At 63.7% G+C, this 15,528-nt stretch overlaps 1 protein-coding gene across 3 annotated transcripts; it reads left to right on the top strand.

Moving 5' to 3' along the window:
• The first annotated feature begins 120 nt into the window (after positions 1-120).
• On the top strand, positions 121-15,305 carry CHRNA4 (cholinergic receptor nicotinic alpha 4 subunit). 3 transcript variants are annotated; one of them, XM_035302894.3, is made up of 6 exons: positions 121-415; positions 1,707-1,858; positions 4,436-4,480; positions 4,672-4,781; positions 8,213-9,587; positions 12,630-15,305. In XM_035302894.3, exons 1-6 carry the CDS (start codon positions 340-342, stop codon positions 12,753-12,755), a joined length of 1,884 nt encoding a protein of 627 aa, XP_035158785.2. In that variant the 5' UTR covers positions 121-339; the 3' UTR covers positions 12,756-15,305. The 3 variants fall into 3 exon arrangements, with proteins under 3 accessions (XP_035158785.2, XP_035158786.2, XP_035158787.2); XM_035302895.3 differs by lacking the exon at positions 12,630-15,305 and adding an exon at positions 10,747-10,877; XM_035302896.3 differs by lacking the exon at positions 1,707-1,858.
• Positions 15,306-15,528: the final 223 nt, after the last annotated feature.

Raw genomic sequence — 15,528 nt, 5'->3', positions numbered from 1 at the left:
CGCTCAATCTTCGCGTCCCCCGGCTCCCTCCTCTCTCCTCCCCCTCTCCCTCCTCCCCTTCCTCCTCCCCCCCTCCCCCATCCCCTGCTCCCCCTCCCAGCCGGCTGAGGCGGGCAGGGCAGGGCGGGGCCGCGCCACGGAGCCCACAGCCCTGCGCTCCCGGCCCTGCCGCCGCCGCCGCCGCACCGCGCCCCGCGGGAGAAGCGAGCGAACCCGGCCCGGCGGCCGAAGCGGCCCGCGAGGCGCAGGGGGCATGAAGTTGGGCGCCCGCGGGCCTCGGAGCCGGGGCGCGGGGAAGCCGGGAGCCGCCCGCATCTAGAGCCGCGAGGTGCGTGCGCCATGGAGCTCGGGGGCCCGGGGGCGCAGCGGCTGCTGTCGCCGCTGCTGCTGCTCCTGGGGGCCGGCCTCCTGCGCGGTAAGTTTCGGGGCGCCGCTGGGCCCCCTTTTGTCCGCGTTCGGGTAGCTCGGGACCCCTGGAGCCGAAGGAAGGAGGCTCCTGACTGCGATCCCCAGCCGCGGGTGCGCGCAGCGGGGCGGCCGCGAGGCTCCCCCATCCCTGGCGCACTGCCGCCCTTCCCCGAGGGCTGGGCTGGGTGAGGAAGGGGTTAACCGCCCGCGGAACGCGGAGGGCCAGGAAAGGGGGTTTCCGTGGGGGCGGGGCGGGGGGTTCCACGGCTGTTTCGGGGTTGGACCCATAAGCTCCAACTTGAGCCGAGGTGGAGCCCCCTTCGTCCTTCCCCCATCCACGGCTACGTTTCCCCAAAGACGCCGGTGCGCGCCTCCTCGGTTTAGGGGATCAGAGGGGCGGCCTCTGACCTTGGCGGCCCCCATCCACCTTTTCTGCAGGAAGAATCGGTCTGGGGTGGGGACTCTGGGATGGGAGTCACGGGTCCTGGGGGACGGGGGACGTAGAACTGACCCCTCCCCGGGTCCTGTCTTCATGTGCGAGCGGGACCCAGCAGGGAGGTGGAGGTCTCCCCCTCCATCCCAGCCGCCCCAAGTGGCAGCGCCCAGGACAGGTGGGGAGTGCCTCAGACCTGCGTTCGGCGACCTGGAACAGATGGACCATGGGGCTTTGCTCCTCCAGAGCGGCCCATCAAGGGCGTTCTGGGTCTGACCAAGAGCACAGGCAGGCTGGGGCGCCAAGGAGGCTGCATCTGAACAACACTCCTCGGGCATCAGGGGATGGATGAACCACGGGAGGTGCCGCAGGAAGCTGGGCTTTTGGGGGCCGCATCCTCCCCCTTCCTCCACCTCCCTGCCTGGCTGGCCCCGATGTCCTGTGCCCCTTCTGCGCTGTCCTTACACCTCCCCCCTCAACCCCGCTGACTCGAAGGCTGCTAGAGGCGCAGCCCCTCCCTGGAAGTCGGTGTGGCAGGGGACCCACACAGTGCTTGGCCCATCCACTGTCTGGTTTGTGGTGCGGTCAAGGTGCTGAGAAGGACTCCGTGGGCTGAGGGGTCTGGGAGGCTTCCCGGAGAGAATCTCAGTGACACCCGGGGTGGGAGAGAGGCTGAGGGAGGGCAGCTCACGGCACGCCCGGCACACACACAGGTCATTCGGTGGGGGGCGCTCATGTGAGGAGCTGAAAGGAAGCGGGCATGGTGAGCCTGCCTGGCAGGGGGCTGGGGCAGCCTGGACAGCTCCTGGACAGCTCCCGGCTCCTTTCGGCCTGCACCGAGCCCCTGGCCTGCCTCTGCCTGCAGCCAGCGGCCATGTGGAGACCAGGGCCCACGCGGAGGAGCGGCTCCTGAAGAAACTCTTCTCTGGTTACAACAAGTGGTCACGACCCGTGGCCAACATCTCGGATGTGGTCCTTGTCCGCTTTGGCCTGTCCATCGCTCAGCTCATCGATGTGGTAGGTGGGGGTGCAGCCGACTCGCGTTGGGACTGAGGTCGCACTGTAGAGAGCACTGGGGTCTGGGTGGGCAGAGGGGACACAGCCATCAACACTTCCCATGGTTGTGAGTGTTGGGCCTGGCCTGGTGCACCAGAATGGCAGCTGCCAGCTCCACCCCACCCCACCAGAGCCCCAGCCAAGGGTTGGTTCTGAGCATCCCAGCCAGGCCCTGCCCTTTCTTCCCCCTCTGAAGAAGCACTCCACATGGCCGGGTTCTCAGTACAGGGCCTAGGCACCTTCCGAAGCAAAGAACAGCAAAGGCCTCACTTGCCAGGACTCCAAGCTTGGGTCTGCTGCTGAGTGAGGAGCCGCTGGGTTTCGGGAGAATTTCCTCTTTGGGAGGCACCACGCCCAGGCTGGTGCCGTGCGTGTTAGGTAACCCTGGGCCTGTGTTCCTGTGAAACGGGGTAAGAGCTGCTTCACTATCCCAGGCTGACTGGGCCACACCAGGGCCTTTGGGAGGTGTGGGGAGCTGCAGCCACATTCCTGCGTACAGGCTGCTCTCAGTGGTGGCATCTGCCTGTGCAGGGCCTTGAGTGGAGACTCCGGTCAGCCAGCCCCATCCAGGGTGGGCCACCCAGACCCCTGCCCTCAGTGTCCTGGAACTGTGTCTGAGTGGCTCCTGTGGAGTGTCTCCGGTGGAGGCCCAGCCAGAAGACAATGCGGGCTGCACAGGCTTGGCAAGCCTGCTGAGGTTTGCAAACACGGCTGCAAAGTGGTGGCTGGCAGAGGTGGCCGCTGGCAGCTGCCCGAGACTCTGGGTCTGCCACCCCCCCACCTGGCTGCCTACCTGAGCTCAGGGCTCAGTCTGTGGCTCCCTAACCACTGCAGAGCCCCCAGTTTGCCCAGGAGACATTGAGGCCCGGAGCATACCCAGCAACAAGGCTCCCACAGCTTCCTGCCTCCCCCGCCACCCTGCAGCTGGCGAAAGACATACGCCAACACGCACAGCTCCTGGGTGCTGGCCAAAGGCCGAGGGCCACATGTGTGCAGAAGGGGCTGCCTCGTGTCTGGCCCACTGCCCGTCCCACCAGGGCCTGGGGCTCACCTGAGCCCCTTTGCAGGCTTCTATCCTTGTCGTGGATGTCATCACCGGGGTCTGTCCCGGAGGGGAGGGCTAGTGAGCTGCATGTGTGAGCTCAGGCCCCGGGACTGGCTGCAGGGGAGGGTCTGAAAGCCACGTTGATTCCCACCAGCCTAGGCCGAGGCTGAATGGTGGTGAAGTGTATGGTGCTGACCTGTCCTCCAGCTTCAAGGGCACCAAGAGTGATGGCTGCAAGGGGGCAGGGCACTGGGCAATGGGCAGGCAGCTAGGGCTGGCCTCAGGAAGCGGGTTCTGAGGACCCTGGAGCTTCCTGATACACACAGCATGCAGTCCTGAGGGAATGTGGTCCTGAGATGAGGTCCTGTGGGGAGATGTGGTACTGAGGAGATGTGGTCCTGTGGGGATGTGGTCCTGAGGGGCGTGGCCTTGAGGGATGTGGTCCTGTGGGGACGTGGTCCTGTGGGGATGTGGTCTGTTGGAACCTGGTCCTGAGGGGACTGTGGCCCTGTGAAGATGTGGTCCTGTGACGTGGTCCTGAGGGAACGTGGTCTGTAGGGATGTGGTCCTGTGGGGATGTGGTCTGTGGGAACATGGTCCTGAGGGTGTGGCCCTGTAGGATGTGGTCCTGTGAGGACGTGGCCCTATGCCCTATGGGGACACGTTTCTGAGGGGACGTGGTCCTGGGGGGATGTGGAAGGAGGTGGGTGGGGTGGGCTGGAAGGGGCTGGGGCCAGTGGCCCGGCTGCACACAGTGACCTTGAGTGACCCAGCTGGGGTCCCACTTGCTCAGGTCATGAGGCACAGTCCTGGAGGGGCCACCCTGGACAGCAGTGGAACCCACTGATGTGCCGGGGCAGCTTTGCTGGCTGTGCATGCCCACATGGGGGCCCTTGCTGCAGAGGGGCTGCCCTGAGGGCTGGGAGGGAGCTAGGCAGGTGGGCAGAAGGCGGCTCCTAGTGCCCGCCACACCAGTCCATAGCTAGGGAGCCTGTGAGGCCGCTGACCTCCTCCCCAGTTTTCTGCTGGAGATGTTCACAGCCTTGTCCCCACAGCCCTAGGTCCCCTCAGGGTCCCATCCTGGGCTTGGTGCATCCAGGGACAGGGCCCTCACCCCTCCAGAGATCACCTGTCCACCATCCTCACCCAGGGCGCTCACCCCTCCAGGGGTCACCTGTCCACCATCCTAGCCCAGGGCAATCACCCCCTCCAGAGGTCACTTGTCTACCATCCTCGCCCAGGGCGCTCACCCCTCCAGAGGTCACGTGTCCACCATCCTTGCCCAGGGTGCTCACCCCTCCAGAGGTCACGTGTCCACCATCCTTGCCCAGGGTGCTCACCCCTCCAGAGGTCACGTGTCCACCATCCTCACCCTCACCCTGACCCTGTCCTTGTGCTGGTGCCGGTGGATGAGGAAACCAGGGCTAGAGAAAGACACCCCAGGGTGTCCCAGTGCTGAAGGGTTAATGGCCCCCTTCCTCTCTCTACTCTAGGACGAGAAGAACCAGATGATGACCACGAACGTGTGGGTGAAGCAGGTGAGTGGGAGGGCGCTGCCCCATCCTGGCCCTGTCCCACACCCCTGCCCCTCCCCCTCCCCCTGCCCCTTCCCCCTCCCCCCGTGACCCTCCCCTTCCACTGCACCCCTCCCCCTGCTACCCCACCCTGGCCCTACCCCACCTCACCGTCCTCCACACCCCTCACCCTGCGGCCTCCCCGTCCGGTCCAGGAGTGGCATGACTACAAGCTGCGCTGGGACCCAGCTGACTATGAGAACGTCACCTCCATCCGCATCCCCTCTGAGCTCATCTGGCGGCCGGACATTGTCCTATACAACAAGTGAGTCCCCTTTGGGGTCTTGGTGGGCAGGGGTGGCCGGGGCCTGCTCCACCAAGGCCCATCCTGGCCCCTTGCAGCCTATGCCAGCCCCATCCATGCCAGCCCAGGTAGGCCCAGAAAGGAAGAAGGAGGAGCAATGGAGAAGTTGGGGGTTTGAGGAGGGGAGGGTCCCCCTGGCCGGTAAAGAGGCTGAGGGCATCCTTAGGTCTCAGCACTGGCGATTCAGAGCCTGAGGGCCTGACAGTGTCTGTGGCACCTGTGCACGACATCCCTGCCGGCCTAGTCCTGAAGCCTGGGGCTGCCTCCTGACCCTGGCCATCTTTGCCCAAACCCTTGATGGCTGCAGGAGAACCCTTTGGGCTGGAGTGCTTTTCACGATCAGACCCCATCCCTGGCTTTCTGGGAGAACAGTGTGGGTTGCAGGGTGCCCTGGAGATGGCGGAGGAAGCCCCCGACGGCTCCCATGCCAGCAGGACCTCTGTTTCCTCTGCACGCTCAAGCCCTGCCCAGGACAGACAGCACACCAGGTCCCCAGCAAACAAAGCCTCGGGCTGGGCCAAGCCCGTGTCTGGCTCCTGGGAGCCCAAGCTCAAGTCTGGTCACGGAAACGGATTTTCTGTGCCTGGAAGCCAGGGCAGCATTGCCAGGCTCCAGAGGCTGCTGTCCTCCAGCTTGTCCTTCCCAAGGACCCATGCCAAGGGCCCTGCGCCCGGCAGCCAGCGCTCTCTGAGCTGAGTCCTCTGGGGACGGTCTCTGGTCACAGGCTCGGGGTCTGGGTGTGGCGGGACCACAGCTCCCACAAACAAAGCAAATGGAAGCTCTTCCTCCTCTCCCATCCCAGCCAACTGCCCACAGCCCCTTCCAGGCCCCAGGGCGCCCGCCTGACCTATAAACGTTGCTGTGTGATTAAGAACCACTGGGCTCCTTTTCCAACTCAATTGATCCCAGTAATGGCCGTGGGAACGGCCTCCACACGTGAAAGGAGCTCTGGCGCTTTTCCCAGGCGCAGTGTGGGGGTGGTCAGTGGTGAGTGGGCCGTGGCCTTCCCTTAAGACAGGCTCCCTGCCCCTGCAAGCCACCCAGCGACCCGGCTCCTGCACCACCAGGCCCTAGCACCGAATCTACCTCTGACTCACAAGAACGCATTTCAGGGAGAAGTGGAAACGCCCCAGATAGGGTTGGGCCAGGCAGAGAAGCAGCTCTGGGAGCCTGTATTAGGCACCCCAGGAATGCAGCCCCCAGGAATGCAGCCTCTCAGGACCACAGCCCCCACTGTGACCGCAAACCCCCAGGACCACAGCCCCCACCAGGTTCACAGCTCCCTGAGAACCAGTTCCTCCAGGACCACAGCCTCTTAGAACTATAGGTCTCCAGGACCCCGCCAGGACCACAGCACCCCCTGGACCACAGCCCCTCAGGACCATAGCCCCCAAGGATCACAGCTCAGGAGAGCAGAGGCTGCTGCCACCCCATGTCCTCCTGTGTCTCCTCCCCACCATGGGCCGCAGGAGGTAGTGGGGTGACCCCACCTTCTCTTTGGGGCTGTGGGGAGTTGTCACCGAGGCTCTCTCTGGACAGGACCTCGGGTTGTTTCTGGGGCAGCAGGCGGCGGCGGCTGGTGGCTGGCCAGGCTGCAGGGCAGGAGGCCTCGGCCCTTCTCCAGGCTTTGGCCACCCCCACTTGGGGCCCTGCTGTCCACTTGGGGCTTCTCTAAGATTGGTCCTTCGGGGCAGGAGCCCAGAACTCCCTGACCTGGACTGGGGTGGCGGTGGGAGGACAGCAGGTCTCACGCCACCCTGTGCGCCCTGGAGCGGGAACCTGGACCTGCCGGACCGGGCGGCTCCTCAGACCCTGCCTGGGCCCAGGGGCGAGTCCAGGACAAGCTCATGGCCAGGCGTTCATCCTGCAGTTTCCTATGGTGCTGACCGAGGACCCTGGGGGAGGGTGGCCTGCCCTGTTCCCGAGCTCAGCCCTGACGTCTCCTGCAGGGTGTGTGCCGAATGGAGTAGTCCCCATTTGCTGTGTGAGATTTGAATTTGTGCCCCTGAAGGTGGGGGGCATTGGTTGTTGGAGAGACGCTGCGGGGAAGAAGGAAACTTGAGCCTGACTCCACCCAGACTGGAATAGGTGGCAAAGCACGGCCCCAGCTGGAGGGACTCAGGGCTCACCAGTCTGTGCCGTTGGGCCGTGGGGCACCGAGACGCAGGCAGTGGCTCTTGTGGTCTCTCTCCCTCCTCAGTGTGGAGCAGTGACAAGATCCGGGGCAGAGGCCTGGAACCGAGGCTGTAGGGGGCCAGGTCTCCTCCGTGACCTGGAGGGCAGAGCTCCAGCAGCAGTGGCTCCACCAGGGGAAAGTCCCTGGTGGTTGGGAAAGGGTCGAGGTGCAGGCTCAGCCCCAGGACTCGTGTGCAGCCAGAGGAAGCTCGGGAAGCAGTGGCCAGCTCTGCCTGAGCACCTGGGGAGGCCCTGGCCTTTGCAAGCTCTCAGGAAATGGGGCAGAGGAAGGATAGGCAGGGGTCCAGGCGCTCAGCAGAGGCAGAACAGAAGGTGTCTGGCTGGGTGGGCTGCTCCCCAGGACACATCCTGTCCTGCTGCCCTCCATTGAGCTGAGCCTGCACCGTGCCCACCAACCCTGGGGATGGAGAATTTAACGGGGCCTCATTGGCAGGGCCTTCTGTGGGGCAGGGGTGTCGGCTGCTGCGTCTGAAGCCTGGCTACGTCAGCCCCAAATGCACTCCTGCAGTGCACCCCACCCAGCCAGCACTGTCTGTGAAACCGGGGCTGGGGCTGGGAGCTCTGCCTACCAGGGGAGGAGTGCCAGGTGCACCAGCCCCTGGCTCTGTGGCTCCATCATCCACCTCGGCCTGTGGACAGGACACCCAAGTCCCCCAAGACAAAAGAGAGTCTGGAGCCACTGGCTGAGACATGGCTGTGTAGCTGGGTGGTGCATATGCAGCCCCTCGGCAGCGCCCCAGGTTGCCCCGGTGTCCTCACGCTCACACATGGGAGGTGGCCTCCAAGTCCTTAGGCTAATGGCAGAAGCTGGGTGAGGAATTCCCATGGTGGCCCATGGTGCTGCTTGGTGGCACAGGGGTGTGGAGACGCCATGTGTCCCAGGGGGAGGTGCCGGGAGGCTAGCCCCATCCCTGCTCCACTGGCGGAGAAGAATCACCAGCATCAGTGATGCTCGGTGTGTGTCAGGCGCTCGTAGGTCCCTTCCTGTTCTTCAAACCTTGTGCTACCCCCAGCTCAGGGATGCTAAGCCAAGGCGCATGAGTAAGTGAAGAGACGGGCAGTGTACCCGGGCAAGGCCGCCAGCCTTTCTCTGCTCCTGTGACACGAGAATGCCTCTGTGTGTGGGCGCGGGGTCCCAGCACGGAGGCGGCGTGGGCGTGGACGTGGTCTCACTCCTTCACTCTCTCCCTGCCCAGCGCCGATGGGGACTTTGCCGTGACCCACCTGACCAAGGCCCACCTGTTCCACGATGGGCGGGTGCAGTGGACGCCGCCGGCAATCTACAAGAGCTCCTGCAGCATCGACGTTACCTTCTTCCCCTTCGACCAGCAGAACTGCACCATGAAGTTCGGCTCCTGGACCTACGACAAGGCCAAGATCGACCTAGTGAGCATGCACAGCCGTGTGGACCAGCTGGACTTCTGGGAGAGCGGTGAGTGGGTGATCGTGGACGCCGTGGGCACCTACAACACCAGGAAGTACGAGTGCTGCGCCGAGATTTACCCCGACATCACGTACGCCTTCGTCATCCGGCGGCTGCCACTCTTCTACACGGTCAACCTCATCATCCCCTGCCTGCTCATCTCCTGCCTCACCGTGCTGGTCTTCTACCTGCCCTCCGAGTGTGGCGAGAAGGTCACGCTGTGCATTTCCGTGCTGCTGTCGCTCACCGTCTTCCTTCTGCTCATCACCGAGATCATCCCATCCACCTCGCTGGTCATCCCGCTCATTGGCGAGTACCTGCTGTTCACCATGATCTTCGTCACCCTGTCCATTGTCATCACTGTCTTCGTGCTCAACGTGCACCACCGATCGCCGCGCACGCACACCATGCCCGCCTGGGTGCGCAGGGTCTTCCTGGACATCGTGCCTCGCCTGCTGCTCATGAAGCGGCCATCCGTGGTCAAGGACAATTGCCGGCAGCTCATCGAATCCATGCACAAGATGGCCAGTGCCCCGCGATTCTGGCCCGAGCCCGAGGGGGAACCCCCCATCACGAGCGGCACCCACAGCTGGCACCCGCCCTCGCCGTCCTTCTGTGTGCCCCTGGACACGCCGGCTGATCCCGGCCATGCCTGCAAGTCACCCTCCGACCCCCTCCCCGCTCTGCAGCCCCCGGAGGCCGAGAAGGCCAGCCCCCACCCCTTGCCGGGACCCTGCCGCTCATCCCACAGTACCCAGGCCTCAGGGCTGGCCAAAGCCAGGTCCCTCAGCGTCCAGCACATGTCCAGCCCTGGCGAGGTGGCGGAGGGTATCCTGCGGTGCCGGTCTCGGAGCATCCAGTACTGCGCTCCCCGAGACGATGCCGCCCCTGAGGCGGACGGCCAGGCTGTTGGCACCCTGGCCTCTCACAAGGCCCACTCGGCGGAGCTCCCACCTCCAGACCAGGCCTCTCCGTGCAAATGCACATGCAGGAAGGAGCCGCCTTCCACATCCTCGAGCGCCACGCTCAAGGCCCGCAGCACCAAAGTGCTGCCCCGGCATCTGCCCCTGTCACCAGCCCTGACCCGGGCAGTAGAGGGCGTCCAGTACATCGCGGACCACCTGAAGGCCGAAGACACAGACTTCTCGGTAAGTCCCGCCGGTGACTGTGCTGGTGAATAATCTAGAGCTGGGCCCAGGCCTCAGGCCGCTCTGCCTTGGGGTGTATGGTGTGGCCCCGCAGCAGCAGCCTCTTCCCAAGCCTGCTGCGTGGCCACGGGTCCCAGGCTGAGCAGGGCAGGTGGCCCCGAGTGGCTGCAGAGGGTGGATCCCGGGGCCTCCGATAGCTTTGGGACACAGAGGCCTCGGCAGAAGGCAGGGCAAGGGGCTGCAGGCACTGTCTTAGCACAGCACAGGGGCACACTGGGAACTCCTGCCCAGCGACACCTGCGTCCCCAGAACGCAGTGAGGCACTGCCAAGACACTTTCCCCAGGGTGCACCTGTGCCTGCCCTGTGGGCCTCCCTGGTACCCCTCTGTACCTAGGATCTGGACACAGGGGGCTCAGAGAAAATGATGGGATGGGCTGGGGGCAGGAGAGAAGGATACAGGATGGGGCACACCCCAAGCCCATCAGCCCCAAGGGGCCAAGCTGGGGACAGGTAGGGGAGCCATGGGCTGGGGGCAGAGCACGGGCTGCTGCTAAGACCCCCCCGGGGCCCTGGGCCCGCCTAGCTGCCTTCGCTCTCTTGCACCAGGCAGCGCCCACACAGGAGCTCCAGGAGCTGCAGTTTCTGCTATGTGGCAGCCACGTCCGTGTTGCCTGTGGCTCCATACCCTCCGACCCATTCCACACAGGAGAGGCTGGGCTGGGCCAGCTTTGCCCGACCTCAGCAGCAGACAGCCTCCCTGTTCCCTTCTGCAGACATTTGCTGCCTGCCGCGTGGGGGGAGGCTTGGGGGCCAGGGTCCACAGACGGGATAGTGGAGCTGGACAGGTGACGCACAGAGGCAGCCGGGGGGTCTCAGCCTCGGCCACTCAGCCCGTGATGCTCACAGTGGCCACTCTGTGTCTGTCCTGCCCGTCCACCTGCCCTCATTGGCATCTCCCGGCTGTAGTCCTGGTGCCAGGCCTGGCATCCTCAGTGGCCACCTCCATCTGAAGGGGCCACCTCCGCCAGGGCCCTGGGTGCGGTCCTCGATATTTTAGTCAGACGTGTCTGGTGCCTGCCCCCCATAGCCAAGCAAGCCCCAAAGCAAGGAGCGTGCCCCACACGCCTGAGAAGTGAGGGAGTCTTTTGCCCCATGCAGCCACCCCACTGAATCCCAAGAAGCTTCGAAGCCACCTGCAGGTTCCAGAACGTTCTGCAGCCGTGAGAGCAGCCTGGAGAAGCATGGGTGCTTTGCTCCCAGCTCTTGAAGCAAGAGGCAGCTGCTCCCGGCTGTGCCGCCGTGGGGTCGGATGCTTTTACACTGTTGATCAAAGCTGCCCTGAAGCCGGCAGTGGGTTTGAGCAGAGCGGTCAGCAGGGCCTGGGCCCCCTCCAGCTGCCTTCTCAGGCCGATGGCTTTTGCTGCCTGACCTGGTTCTGAGCTTCTGGGGAAGCAGAGCTGACTTCACAGGAGCCGGCCTCGGGGACAGAGGGAAGGCTTTGGTCTTCGGCTGTGCTTCATCCTCAGGCCGATGGAAGGCGGCGCGCAGAGCAAGGGAACTAAATGCGTATGGGAAGGAGCGAGCCGGCGGCTGAGTCCCAACTCCCCAGAGCCGAAGCCGGGGGCAGGATTTTATTTATAAGTGACCCCATTTGCCTTCAGGCTTCCCGTAAATAAAAACGGCCATTTCGGTTCAGTTTACATGATCAGGACACCAAGTTTGCTGTGAAAAATCAGAGCAGACACCCCCAAAGCAGGAGGCGGCACTATCCTCACAGCGGCCCGGGAGCTCATGGGCACTCCCCCTCCCACATCTCATCATCCATAGGCCTGGGACCCACGACACCCTCATGGCCTGGCCCAGAGGCAGCTCGTCAGCCAGGGGTCAGCTCAGGTCCTTCCGCATAGCGGAGCCGGGGGCGTGGGACGGGGAAGCCGGGGATGTGGGATGGGGTACCAGGGACAGGGCAGTGGCCAGCGGCCACTTGGGCTGCCTACAGCGGCTGCCTTGAGAGTGGCTTCCCGACTCCAGGCCTGACCAGGCCACATCCTCCACCTTCCCCAGGCCTCTGCCCCTGGGGGGTCACCCAGGGTGGGGCCCACCCTGCATTAACCCCGAAACTGTGGGTTAGACGTGGGCCTGGAGCCGGGCGGCCTGTGCCGGGACCTGCTGTCCCTCTTCAGATGTGTGACCGTGGCCAGCCCTGACTGCTGTGCGCCTCAGTGTGAAAACGGGACAGGCTGGGAAGATTGGTGTGAGAGGCCACAGATGGCAGCGGCTCTGCAGGCTCCGTGTGCTGCCCTCTGGCCCCAGGTCTCCCCTCTGGCCCCAGGTCTCCCCACCGCTGTGGAGCCATCAGCTGCAAAGCAGCCCCTCCTGGGCTTCCGTATGCATGGTCAGGCCCAATTATCCCGGAACCCACAGCCTCCTGGTCTCACCTGCTCAGCCAGGCTGTGCCCTCAATGGGCCCCATTTCCCATCTGCAAAACGGGGAGGGGACTGGGTCTCCATGGTGCCCCTCCCAACGCTCTTGAGCTGAGAGCAGACTCCTCACAGGCTGTCTGAGCCCCTTTACCCTGTGTCCCCCAAGCCAGGCCACCTGCCAAGAGGTGGGAGTACGGAGGGCACGGTGGGGAGCCATCTCTGCACAGGGGTCTGCCCAGCCAGAGTTCCCAGGGTTCCCAGGTCCTCCTGCCACACTCTGCGCTGCAGTGATGCTGCCCCGCAGAGCTCTGGCTGGCTCTCTACGCACCCCAATTCCCCCCGTGGTGCAGGTGTGTGTGGGGTGTCCAGGCAGCCTCTCCATGCTCCCTGATTCCCCCTATGGTACAGGTGTGTGGGGTGCCCGGGCAGCCTCTTCATGCACCCTGATTCCCCCCTTGGTGCAAGTGTGTGGGGTGCCCCGGCAGCCTCTCCATGCACCCTGATTTCCCCCATGGTGCAGGTGTGTGGGGTGCACGGGCTGCCTTGGGTAGAAGGTGGGAGGGGAGGAGCTGCCCGTTGCGGCCGGGCCTGCCGCAGTGATGGGTCTGTGCTTGCAGGTGAAGGAGGACTGGAAGTACGTGGCCATGGTCATCGACCGCATCTTCCTTTGGATGTTCATCATCGTCTGCCTGCTGGGGACTGTGGGCCTCTTCCTGCCACCCTGGCTGGCTGGCATGATCTAGGGCAGGCGGGAGCCTGTGCTGTCTGGGCCTGTGGCGCATGGGATCGGGGCCATGTAGCGGCCCAGGGTCATGCTGGCTCCTCCCGGGACTCTGCGGGGCCATACGTTTGCCAGATTGTTCCTCCTGTGGTGTCTGCTGTAAGACGGCCTTGGACAGAGACAGCCTCTGGGGACACCGAGTATGGAGCTGCTTCTAGTTCGGCTGTGGCCCCAGGAGGCAGCAGCCTGAAGTGGTGGCGGGGTCAGCACCTTCTCCCTGCAGGACTCGGGCCAAGTCCAGTTTAAGAGTCTCCTGAGTTCCCCTGCAGATGGAACTCACTACCCCGGTGTCTCAGCAGACCCAGCGATGGTCCTGACTGCCCCAAGGGACCCTCTTCAGCCCCGTCTTCTGGAGGCCTGGCCGCATCTCCTGCCCACCATGTCCTGCGCCTGTGTGGCCTCAGCCTCTCCCCCAGGGCCCTTGGGCCTCTCTGGTCCCATGAGGGTGAGCCAGCGGTGCTCCAGTCTCCTTTGCTAGGAGTGGGTCCAGGCAGGGATTGTGTTCTGTTGTGTTTTGGGTAAGTTAGTGAGAACCCAAGTCCTGTGCCCGAGGAGCCTTGGAGAACAGAGTTTTGTGGAGCTGGTCCCACTGAGGGGAGGAATTGGGTGGCAGGACTCTGAGGAGACAGGAACGCCCAACCCCAGAGTGTCCTGAGACCTGGGCTCTGCCTTCCAGCGTGGGGCCAGGCTCGGTGGCAGGTGTCCTGGGCTCCACAGGGACCTCATGGCTACCAGCCCTGTGGGAACTTGTGTGCTCTGATTTCCCTGGGCTGAAAGTGTCCCAGTGGAGTCCAGACCTGGGCTCTGGTTCCCTGGGGACCCCGAGGGTTTCCGCCTGGGTTCACAGTCTGGGAGATCAGCCCTGGGCTGATTCAGAACCTCCAGGTTCGGGAAGGACTCCCTGTCACAGTAGCTATGGGGAGCTGGTGGGGGCATCCCTGAGGACTTCCACCCGGGCGGTGCCAGGACCTGTGGATCAGGAAGGTCCTGAGAAACCTTGTGGGGCTTCCAGACAGGCCTGTGCCCTCTGTCCTGGCAGGGCAGGCAGAGCTAAGGCCATGCCCAGAGGTGGAGGAGGCCTGAGATGCTTCCGGCCATGACCCTGGAGCCTAGCAGTGCACCCCCTAAGGATGGCACACCGGCAGCCCCGTGTCCCCAGGTGCCCTGGGAAAATGCACTTCCCCTGAGGGTGGGCACAGGGTGCCCCACCCCACCGTGATCCCAAGGACCCAGAGGGGTGGGGCCAGGACAGCATGTCCCCTGCCCCAGAGTGGCATTGGTTCTGGAGGAGGGCAGTTGAAGGAAGCCTCCTGCTGAGTGGTCCACATTCGACCGCCCCAGACCCCATCCAGCCCTGGGTGGGGCTGCAGTCGGGGCCTGTGTCCTGCTGCGTCTTCTCCCTCTGTCCCCGAGCCAAGCTCTCCTGGGGCAGGGCCTTGTCAGGAGGTACCTAAGAACAGAATAATCAGTGAGGCTTGGAGCTTGACATGCCGAGTGCCCAGGAAGTGCCGCCCCGTCCCTGAGGGCAGTGACATGAATGGGGAGGAGACTGGGGCCCATACTGCCCACATCTGCTTCTGCACTGTAGCTGGTCACCCCCACCCCTGGGCGCCTGTGACTGGGCTTCTGAGCCTGGGGCTCTTGTGCCAGGAGTGGGACGCGGAGATTCTCATGCTGAGTCCTAGGCATCCCCAGCCCCCCCGGCCCCTCCCGGGTCCCCCATGCATTCAGGGCCCCCATCTGCCGAGCTCTAACTTGCCCCCACTCCACCATCAGAGCCTGCTGCCCCTTGGCCAGAGCTCCCAGGGTGCAGGGAGACCCCAGGAGAGGAAGGCCATCCAGGGGCCTTGGAAGCTGGCAGGAGACACAGGTCTCCGAGGAGGGAGGAGGACAGAGATTCAGATGTAAGAAGCCCAATCAGCATTGCATAAGCAGATCCAGCTGCCAGATGTGAGGGCAGCTGTAGGGAGCGGCCCTGGGGTGCTGGGCCCAGCTGGGGATGTTCTTTTCTGGCTCAGGGTGACTTCAGAGTGGCTGTGACTCTCCTGCCGTAGACCCTCCTGCAGGGGGCGGCACTTGCCTGGGGGAAGACCCCTTTCCCTTTATTCTTTTTATCTGAGGCTCAAAAAAAGAGAGAGAAAAGAAATCCAAATAAAGCACCATGTTCCCACCACGGCAAATCAACCTCGACAATGATGCTGTATTTGCTTCCGGTGATGTTTTTTAAAATTAAGGTAAAATTTACGTATGGCGAGATGCATGCTCTTCCGAGGAGACTCCAGCCCTTCCTGTCGGCGTCCCCTCCCCATCTGTGGCTCTGACTTAAGCACGGCAGATGAGCCTCTCTGGCTCCTGACCTTCAAGGAGACGGAACCCTGCTTCCGAGCGTTTGACGTCCAACTTCTTCGTCATATGACTTGGAGCTCCATCCGTGGTGTCGTGTGTGTTGTAGCTCATTGTTCTTTGTTCCTTTGTTCTTCTGTCTGAATAAACTGAGGCACTGTGTCCACCACCTGTTAGTGGACTCTGTTCCCAGCTGTCGGATTAGGAGTGGAGGTGCCTTCGTGTTCCCAGGTGCAGATCTGTGTGGGCAGATGGTCTCTCACTCTGTCTGTTATGTGTGTGTGTTTATTTTCTGCATATGTTAATGTTTTGACATCTTTCAGACCCAAGACTGCTCCTCCTAGGGCCAGTGAGCTCCCAGCAGTGGAAAGCTTGCCCGGAGCCCACCTTTG

The sequence above is a fragment of the Callithrix jacchus genome, chromosome 5 (genome assembly GCF_049354715.1).
Source record: "Callithrix jacchus isolate 240 chromosome 5, calJac240_pri, whole genome shotgun sequence".
Classification (NCBI taxonomy): Eukaryota; Metazoa; Chordata; class Mammalia; order Primates; family Cebidae; genus Callithrix; species Callithrix jacchus.
This window is presented reverse-complemented; position numbering and strand designations above follow the sequence as displayed.

What these genes read in the sequence shown, in the direction of transcription:
- CHRNA4 (XM_035302894.3), top strand. Translation starts at nt 340, where the DNA reads ATGGAGCTCGGGGGCCCGGGGGCGCAGCGGCTGCTGTCGCCGCTGCTG. An exon ending in CGAACGTGTGGGTGAAGCAG is followed by an intron (nt 4,481 to 4,671) that starts GTGAGTGGGAGG and finishes CGTCCGGTCCAG; the next exon opens with GAGTGGCATGACTACAAGCT. An exon ending in GACATTGTCCTATACAACAA is followed by an intron (nt 4,782 to 8,212) that starts GTGAGTCCCCTT and finishes CTCCCTGCCCAG; the next exon opens with CGCCGATGGGGACTTTGCCG.